This window comes from Cebus imitator, unplaced genomic scaffold (assembly GCF_001604975.1).
Source record: "Cebus imitator isolate Cc_AM_T3 unplaced genomic scaffold, Cebus_imitator-1.0 Scaffold325, whole genome shotgun sequence".
In the NCBI taxonomy this organism is placed as follows: Eukaryota; Metazoa; Chordata; class Mammalia; order Primates; family Cebidae; genus Cebus; species Cebus imitator.
This window is the reverse complement of record NW_016107640.1, coordinates 1,673,677-1,683,457: the sequence shown is the minus strand read 5'-3', so window position 1 is coordinate 1,683,457 and position 9,781 is coordinate 1,673,677. Positions and strand designations below refer to the sequence as shown.

At 48.2% G+C, this 9,781-nt stretch overlaps 1 protein-coding gene across 4 annotated transcripts in view; it reads right to left on the bottom strand.

The window, feature by feature from the left end:
• Window positions 1-9,781, bottom strand: part of GNB5 (G protein subunit beta 5) — a 66,376-nt gene that overhangs the window by 8,423 nt on the left and 48,172 nt on the right. For all 4 annotated transcript variants that reach the window (XM_037729958.1, XM_017504617.2, XM_037729959.1 and 1 more), the window contains 3 exons: window positions 7,734-7,866; window positions 2,977-3,120; window positions 754-845 (listed from right to left, as the gene is read on the bottom strand). In XM_037729958.1, the coding sequence (XP_037585886.1) occupies window positions 754-845; window positions 2,977-3,120; window positions 7,734-7,866 (369 nt within the window). The remainder of the gene's footprint in view (window positions 1-753; window positions 846-2,976; window positions 3,121-7,733; window positions 7,867-9,781) is intronic.

The following is a 9,781-nucleotide window of genomic DNA, read 5'->3' as shown; positions in this document are numbered from 1 at the left end:
GGGTTTCACCATGTTGACCAGGATGGTCTCGATCTCTTGACCTCGTGATCCACCCGCCTCGGCCTCCCAAAGTGCTGGGATTACAGGCTTGAGCCACCGCGCCCGGCTCAATAGAGCAATCTTTTAAAGGCAAAACCTGATCAGGTTAGCCACCCTTGCCCCTCCCAACTCAAAACTCTCCAGTGACCACCTGGCGTTTTGTTAGGACCCCTAACCTTTCATCTCTGTGCTCTTACACCAGCTCTTCATGTGCCTGGCTCTTTCATCATCCTGGCCTCAATGTAAATGTCACCTTCTCAGTGAGCCTCTCTTTGACCTCTAAGAAATGACCCATCCATCTCCCTGTTTTATTTTTTTCATAGTATTTATCAGTATTTGAAGTTGTATATTTGTTTGTGTTTGGTCTACTTTGTCTCCTGTAAGAGAGCAGAGACCTTGTTCATCTTGTTCACCAACATATTCCCAGTTCCTAGAACAGTATCTAGCATATAAATACTCAATAAATACTGAATGGATGGATGAAAAATGCTGATTCAACTTAGGGAGGATATTAACTACTCCTAATGCAATTAAATTAAGATTCTCCATGAATTCTGGAACACTGTTCAGTTCCACCACAATCAGCCTTTCTTGCTGGGGAGGCCTCTCTCAGCCAAGTAAACTCAGTCTGGAGGTGGTTCCTGGGCTAAGGATTACCTAAGCCAGGTAATGCTGGTAGAACAGAGAGGTGGCATGAACACTCTACTCACTGACCGGACACTGTTGATGTCAGATTCATGTGTTTCAAAGGCCTGCACACACTGGCCGGAGCGCATGTCCCATACCATGGCTTTCTTGTCACATCCCTACAAATGCAAAATTACCCAGAGTTATGTCCACTTTCAGGAATGTCTATAGACAAGGCAGAGTCCCAGTTATATAACAGAAACCATTTATTTCCCATTAGCAAATGGTTGACAACATACTTTACTGAGACTATTTTTACCTGCGGGCACTTTCCTCACTCAGCAAACCCTTAGAAGTCTAGAACCATGTCTTGGGATGGGAGGCAGGAGGGGAGGCACTCAGCTTCCTCTTTTAGCTTGTTTTCTTCTTTTGCACATTTCTAAGTGGAGGCAGGCAAACCCTTCTTACCCTCCCCTGAGAATTTCCTTTCCCTTCATTTTTTCTTCTTTTCTCTCTCCTCTTTATACTTACTTCCCTGAGCTCAGAGGGCAAGGCAGGCAGGCAGTGGTGTATGGTGGGACCTTTCTAGTTGTGACATTAATAAATGGGTTGGCAGTGCCAAATGAAGCAGCCAAGAGTCCCAGCTTTGTCTTGGTGTATGGGGTAGCCCTCGGCAAAGCTGGAGAGCCAGGCACCCCGGGCCATCTGCACACTCAGCAGCACACCAGGCTGGGAACCCGCAAACCAGGGGCCTGTCAGGGTGCTGCCAGCGATGCCCTGGGTGGCTTAGGAGAGTCACCTCCCTGGGCATTTGCTTCAACACCTGTAAAGTCAATGTTCTCTTCAGGTTGCTAACAAGACCCAGAGGGTCACAGACGTGAGCATTTTCACATTACCCTATCAAGGCTCTGGGAGCAGTTTGATAAGTTCCTGCAGAGTGGTCATGTTATCAGTTCAAGTAGTAGAATGTGGATTCTCAACAGTCAAATAGCTTAAATGGTCAAATGGCTTAAACAGTCAAAAAGTAATGGCTTCAAATTGGTGTCCAAGTTGTTGGTTTCAACTTGGAGCAGAGGGAGGTGTGTAATGAAGCGCCATTACACATCTGAGAAAGGCCCGCTGTGGGAGTTCGGCACCCTGAGTGTCTTTACTGAAAATGTGGGCAAAGAAACCAGAAAGGCTTTTGCATCTTTAGAGGACACTAAACTGGATATGCTTTAGTGCTCTGAAAGAGACAATATGATCTACAGTAATAGCAGTAATTTTTAAAAAACACGGTGTAGTTAAGGAGAGATAAATACAGTGATACCAGGCACAGGGATGAAACATCTCCACATGGCCAAATACCCAGGAAGAAAATCAGAGTCCCTGCTAACTACAGCTCACAAAGCCCTGGCCTGGCTCCCAGGATCAATGTGTGGGCAGCCTGAAGCAAAGGTCCCTTATGTGTCCCAGCTGCAAAAGTCACCTGACAGTGTGTGCGTCACTGTCCTGTCTCACCATTCCCTTTGACGGAGGTGAGACAGGACCCCTGGTAAGGTCAGCTGGCCCAGCTCTCTCATTCTCAGGCTGTCCACAGAAATACTCGCCCCTCCCATGTGCACGCACACACAGGGCAAACTCTTCCACTGACTGCTTGTACCATCCTGGGGAGGGGAAGTACAAATACGACTGTGCATTATGCCCAACTTATAGAGGATGCCACTTACAGTCAGGCAGCAAAGCTGCAACCCGGGCACCCTGACTCCTAGTCTAGTGCTTCTCTGAGTCTCTGTGGCCCTGTGTGCCAAATCTGAGCTTTCCAAGCCTCCATTTCTTGCACCCTGTGATGGAAGGGAGGATGGTGGTTGGCATGGGTGGGGTGGGACAGTGCCTCACAGGCCCAAAGCCCTGGTGGCATCACAGCATTGCCTCAGCTCAGCAGCCATCTGAACTGCCGTGCCCTTGTGCACATCTCTGATGCTCTCAGATGCTCACTCTCTGCTATTTGAGGAATGACATTTTAAAATGTGGCTGATATGCAACCTTGAGTTGCAGCACTCATACAGGAGAACATTCCAGATTACTCTGTAGACTGCTAACATCAGTGGCAGAACGGAAGGACACCCTCACAGCCCAGCGCTGAAGCTGCCCGCCAAGACCCCAATGCGGTCACTCTGCAGGAGCTGGGTGTTTAGTGGGGAGGTGAGGAAAATTCCTGCAGCCTCTTCTAGGAAATGCCTAGGCTAATCCATGAACGGACTAGAACTGCCACCGTAAGCCTCCCCAGTGGATGGGGGAGCCCAAGGGAGTTTCCGTTGGGTCTTTTACCCCAGACACGAAGGTGTTTCCAGTTTCTGAGGGGGCCAGGTCCAAGCAGAGGACGTCAGCCCCATGTCCATGGAAGCTCTGTAGCAGCTGCCCACTCTCCACGTCCCACAGGGCACATGTGCCATCACCGCTCGCTGTCAGGATCTGCCCACAGAAAAGGACAGGAAGTGTGTGGCTGTGATTATTGCTTCTGCTGGGGGCAGTCAATCAGAGGCTTAATGTTCTGCAGGTAAAGGGCAGACTCTTCACACACACACACACACACACACACACGCACACGCACACGCACACACACACACACGCAGACACACCTGCTGCATCTGGGTTCATGCACAGAAATCTCTCTCCTGTACCAAGAAGGCAAAAGTGCATTTCCCACACCCTCACAGTCCTTGAGTTATGTGTTTATGTGCCTGTCTCCCTGCAAGGCTGAAATCCTGGCGGCCTCATGGTGGTACCTACAGGGCTCTACACATGCCTGGCTTATAGAAAGTGTTCCATGAGTCTCTGCTGAACAAAACCTTTGATGTCTCCCACTGCTGTGCAGGCCAAACACTTAAAGTGCTTCTTGGATATTGATGCACCCACATCACTGAGCTGCTTGCTAATACAGAGTCTGGGGTGGGGCCTGAGAGTCTACATTTCTCATAGGCTCCCAGGGGATGTGGAGGCTGGTTGCTGGGCCACACTGCGAGCAGCAGGGGTCTATCCAGCATCTTGTTATACATTCTCTGTTGCTGCTTTTCCTGAGCACAGTGCTGCCCAAGGCTTCCCGGGGCCATGGATGAGGGCCAGAGGATACTCACGCATGCATAGGTTCGAGAAACATTTGCTGTGTGCTGACAGTGTCTGCCAGGCACTGTACTAATGCACGAAGGTTTGCAGAAAGACTGTATCTCGGTTTCTGTTCTCCCAGAACTCAGTTTAATAGGATTGCCAGTAAGAATGAAACCAACATATGGGCCGGGTGCGGTGGCTCAAGCCTGTAATCCCAGCACTGTGGGAGGCCGAGGCGGGTGGATCACGAGGTCAAGAGATCGAGACCATCCTGGTCAACCTGGTGAAACCCCGTCTCTACTAAAACTACAAAAAATTAGCTGGGCATGGTGGCGTGTGCCTGTAATCCCAGCTACTCAGGAGGCTGGGGCAGGAGAATTGCCTGAACCCGGGAGGCGGAGGCTGTGGTGAGCCGAGATCGCGCCATTGCACTCCAGCCTGGGTAACAAGAGCGAAACTCAGTCTCAAAAAAAAAAAAAAAGAATGAAACCAACATAATTCCCCATCCCTGTGTTAAACAATTCTGGCACTTGGCCAACTTTCCTGTTACTATGTTAAAACATACTGAGACCAAGTAAAAATAACCTAACTGCTTGCTGCAGGAAACACCTTCTCCTAGGAGAAAACACCATGAATTGGCTGGGCGCGGTGGCTCATGCCTGTAATCCCAACACTTTGGGAGTCCGAGGTGGGTGGATCACCTGAGGTCAGGAGTTTGAGACTAGCCTCGCCAACCTGGTGAAACCCCGTATCTCTACTAAAATTACAAAAATTAGCTGGGTGTGGTGGTGGGTGCCTGTAATCCCAGATACTCGGGAGGCTAAGGCAGGAGAATCACTTGAACCTGGGAGGCAGAGGTTGCAGTGAGCCAAGATGGCGCCATTGTACTCTAGCCTGGTAACAGAGCAAGACTCAATCTCAAAAAAAAAAAAAAAAAAAAAAAAAAAAACACCAAAAAGGACCATGAATCGACTATTGACTAGACAACTTACCAAGATTAACAGCTTCCTCATGCAGACTCACTTCAAGACTGCTTCCTTGCTGGGCTCACCAATCCAAAGCTAAAACAGCCTTGCAAGATCCACCTTAGAATCACCGAGCCTGGGCCCTGAAATCCTGTAAGTACGCTTCCCTAACTCCTCCATTTTCAGACACTACTAAGATTCTGCCAAGTTGAGCTTCTCCCTTATTGCAGCAGGTCAGATAATCTTAGCTTTGTTTGGTTGCAAGTATTTCTGATGTTCTCTTGGGGAGCTGACATCACCAGTGGACAAGGATCAATTACAATAGCATGAGAAGTGCTGGGATCCAGGTGAGCACACAGGAGGGTCCCAAACCCAGTGTGGTGACATCTGAATTGCTCTTCAAGGAAGAGGGAGAGCTGGCCAGGTGAAGGAAGGGAAGGAGAGGAAGCCTGTCAGCACTAAATGAAAGGTGAATCCGTTCACAGGTGGGGACTCAGCCTGAAGCCAAGAGGGCACTCTGGAAGCTTCTGGGCAGGAAAATGAGAAGAGCAAACATATATTTTAGGAAACTCTGGCAGAGGCCCAAAGAGCCTCTGGATAACTTACAAGTACAAAGGCTGGCCACAGAGTACAGGCACACAGGGGTGCCTGGGGAAAGACATGGGGGCAAGGCTGGTTTTGCTTTTTGTCACTGGCAGGGTGTGTGAGCCCTGGGCTCTGGCTGATCATACCTTCCTGGGGTTGGGAGAAAGGCAGTGAGGGCTCAGGGTTCGGGGCCCTCACAGGCCCAGGGGACGGCATCACAGAGTCCTGGAGCCAGCTGGCTACTGACAGTGATGGAGTGGATCTGTAAGGGAGAAGCTCTGAGAGCAGAGCCTCCCTACTCCCCACCTTCTGGCTGCTCCACAGGGCCTGGGTGAGGTGATAAGACTGTGGAGGAAGTGGCTCTTGCAGTGTAAGTGTCCGCAAGAGAGCCCTTTGCGGGTGATTACTGACGGCTGAGAAAAGAAAAGAGGAATCAGGCCTTACGCTGCTAGCATGCAATGCCCCCACTGACCATATCATACCTTCAATTTCTGGCTGCTGATGGGCTCTCTCCCCTCTCCCTTTGACCCCTTTCCCTTTCTCTTCCGCTCTCTCTTATATGTTAGGCTTTGCGCTAACTAATCTCATTTTTTCCCCAGTGCTTTGGGAGGCCAAGGTGGGCGGATCACCTGAAGTAAGGAGTTCAAGATGATCCTGGCCAACATGGTGAAACTCCATCTCTACCAAAAATACAAAAATTAGCTGGGCCTGGAGGCACACGCCTGTAGTCCCAGCTACTTGGGAGGCTGAGGCATGAGAATCGCTTGAACCCAGGAGGCAGAGCTTGCAGTGAGCTGAGATCACACCATTGCACTCCAGCCTGGGCAACAGAGTGAGACTCGGTCTCAAAAAAAAACTTATTATTTTTTTTCTTTTTCTGCAGTGAAGGAACAAATTACAAGGAGGGGAATCTGCTCCTGCACTGGCGTTGCACCCACTGGCTGTCCACAGGACCTCCTCCAACCTTGACTTCCCTCAGGAGGCCTGCATACTTCCAACCAATATCCAATCCTGCTGTCTGCCTCCGGAGCCACCCTTTATCCCCTCTGCCTCCCAGGCCACGTCCCCGCCGAGGCAGCCAGCTGCGACTTCCCTCTATCTCCCGCTAAGCTGCTTGTTTGAAAAGAAAGCAATTTCTAACCTACAGGTTATCCCTTTCATCCCCAACCCTGCCCCATGGCAACACAGAGCGAGGCTGATGGGTCTCCACAGAGGGGCTTCAGATGTCCACCTGAGCCTGCCTTCATCCAGCCTAAACGTCCTCTGTTGCTTTGGTTTGCCTCAGGCCCAAAGACATCTGGTTTTGGCCACTGTAGCCAGCCAGTGGCCACAGTGCCCCGTGCTAAACAGGTCTGCAAGATTCCTGGTTAGGTTCAAATAATAGGTGTAAACAACAGGTGCATAATGGCGATGCTGCAAGTCCCAACATCCCTCCTGTGAGCAACTGAACAATTATCCGGCCACCTGACTTCCCTGCTTCTAACCTCCGCATCCCGCCTGACATCAATCCACTAAAGCCAGAGTAAGCTATGGAAGGCTTTAATCTGACTCAGACATTCTCCTCCTTCAAACAAACTCAAATTTAACTCACCCCTGGAAGGGCTCCCGCCACCTACAGGGTCTGGCTCAGGCAGTCAGTGAGCCCTAAGCCCGGACCCACCCACCTCTAGGGCTGCCTGCCTCCCACTGTGCTCCCTCACACTCTGTGGCTGCCTGGAGTGGCAGTGGGCCCTCTTCACTGAGAGCAGCAAGTCTGTGACCAACTCCTCCTGCTCTGAGCTCCCCAGTTCCCCCACTATCCAACCATTATTGGTTTCCATGAAGGTCCCTGAGGGCCAAGCCTGAGCTTTCGGCAATGTGGTATCTGGCAATGTGGGTGGTGGGTACTGAGAAGGTTTGCTGAGTAAGTGTGAATAAATAAACGATGTGATGCTTTCACCACTTGCTAAAGAAATCTGTATTGTTTTCACTGTAGAGTATTCGAAGTAGAGCAAAGATTTAACATGGTGAAGCACTTCCTTTTTGCATTTGTTAAAACAGGACTGTAAAGTGAGATGCATGCAGTGCACAGCTCTGAAGCCCAACAGCTCAGTGAAGCTTTACATAGGTCAGCACTCAGACCAGGACACAGTAACTGCCTCCACCCCAGGGGGTTCCCTGCTCCACTCCCACCCTCGCCGAGTCAATCAGAGGAAGATTTTCAATATGGCATGCAGTTTATCTCAACTCTTTCAACAATCACTAGTCCCCCAACTTTCTCATGTTATTAAAAATAATAATAGCTAATGAGAAACAACAGGAGCTTCCTTTTAGAGCAAACTACTGGAGCACACCCATCTTGTTCAGAGAGGCGCCAAAACCTTCCTCTCCTCTCAGTTTCTCTTTAGAGCTCCTCGGCAGGTTGGCCTACACCGAGGACTGCCTGTTTACCTGCATGTCAGAGTTGGTGAAGCTGCAGGCCGACAGGTAGTTGGTGTGCATAGCAACAGACTTCTTTTTGGCAGCCATGTTTTCATTTTTGTCAAACGTCAAGGGGTACACAGAACACTTATTATCCAAACCACTAGGATGGAAGGAAAGAAGTACCGAAGATTAATGCAGAGTAACCGAACATGTGTCTGCTTTCCCAATCACATAAACTTTTCAATATATTTTCTTTAGCAGTATCACATATTGTAACCTTTCCTCCAACTTTTACTCTGAAGATTTTCTTTCTCCCCCCCCTTTTTTTTTTAATAGAGACAGGGTCTCGCTATGTTGGCCAGGTTGGTTTTGAACTCTTAGCCTCAGGAAATCCTCCCTTGGCTTCCCAAAGTGCTGGGATTACAGGTGTGAGCCACTATGCCAGACCAGTTTGAAGATTTTCAAACCTACTGTAAAACTGAAAGAAAAATAGTATACTGAAGACCCAGATCCCTTCCCTTACATTCACAGACTTAACATTTTGTTATACCTGCAGGAGCAAATTCTGAATCATTTGACTGCAAACTGCAGATATGACGTTTTCCTTCTAAACACTTCCTTTTGCAAATTGACATCTCCTAAAAATAAGAACATCCTCCTATCTATATACCACATCCTTAACACATTTGAGAAAAAGAACAAAACCTCCACAACATCATCTAATAAGCCAGTCATATTCAATCTTCCCCGACTGTCCCCAGGATCCAGGGACCCACCAAGGCTCACACATTGCATTCAGTTGTTATGTCTTTTTAAGATCTTTTAATCTCGAACAGACTCTGCCTACTGCTTGTTGTTCATGACAGGAAATCTTAGGTGTGCAGTTTACAGAATGTCGCATATGCTGGATTTGTCAGATGTTTTCTTAATGGTTAGATTCAAGTACTGTAGAACATTGTGGCAATAAGAATGTCAAGGTGCTACTGTGTACTTCTTTCCTACTGCTTCATGTCAGAAAGCTTGTCATGTCTCTTTCAAGATTGGTAAAATATTTAGGGGTGCAAAAGGGTAATTTATTTTGATAACTTTGGATAGTGTCTTCCATATTTATTAGCTGGTCTTTTTCTGTAATGAACAGTCTCCTCCCCAGCATCACCATACACCCATCAATTTGTTTTTCTTCTTAACTGTATCATGATCCATTATTATCGTTACTACATTTGATGTTCAAATTACCCCAAATTTGGGGCTTCTTCAAGTCAGCTCCTGTTTTTTATACATATATATATACATATAGATATGTATTTATACATTTATTGTGTGTATATATCCATATATATGTATATATATTTTTCCTTACTGGTCCTTGACATTCCTTTATACTTTCTGGAACAAGAAAATAACCTAGGCTTACTTTATTCTTTTCCTGCCAAAGACCTAACTTCAGCCTTACCGTAAGGTGCCCTGCTTTTTTTTTTGTAGGTAACAATATTTAAGATGGGGTCACTTTTTGTGGGGCAATGGGAAAGCCAAGGGTTCCTTTTGCTTTTCCAGCTGCTTGGGAGGTACATAGGTGTGTTCTTGGGTAGTTTCTTATTGGAATTCAGCTTTGTCAAACTTGTTTATAGAATGTGTGGAGGAGGCCAGGCATGGTAGCTCACACCTGTAATCCTAGCACTTTGGGAGGCTAAGGTGGGCAGATCACCTGAAGTCAGGAGTTCAACACCAGCCTGGCCAACATGACGAAACCCCATCTCTATTAAAAATACAAAAATTAGCCATGTGTGGTGGCATGCACCTGAAATCCCAGCTACTTGGGGGGATGAGGCAGGAGAATCGCTTGAACCTGGGAGCCAGAGGTTGCAGTGAGTCGAGATGGCACCACCGCACTCCAGGGTGACACAGTAAGACTCTTTAACTCAAAACAAAACAAACAAACAAAAGAATGTGTGAGGCCGGGCGCGGTGGCTCACGCCTGTAATCCCAGCACTTTGGGAGGCCGAGGCGGGTGGATCACAAGGTCAAGAGATCGAGACCATCCTGGTCAAAATGGTGAAACCCCGTCTCTACTAAAA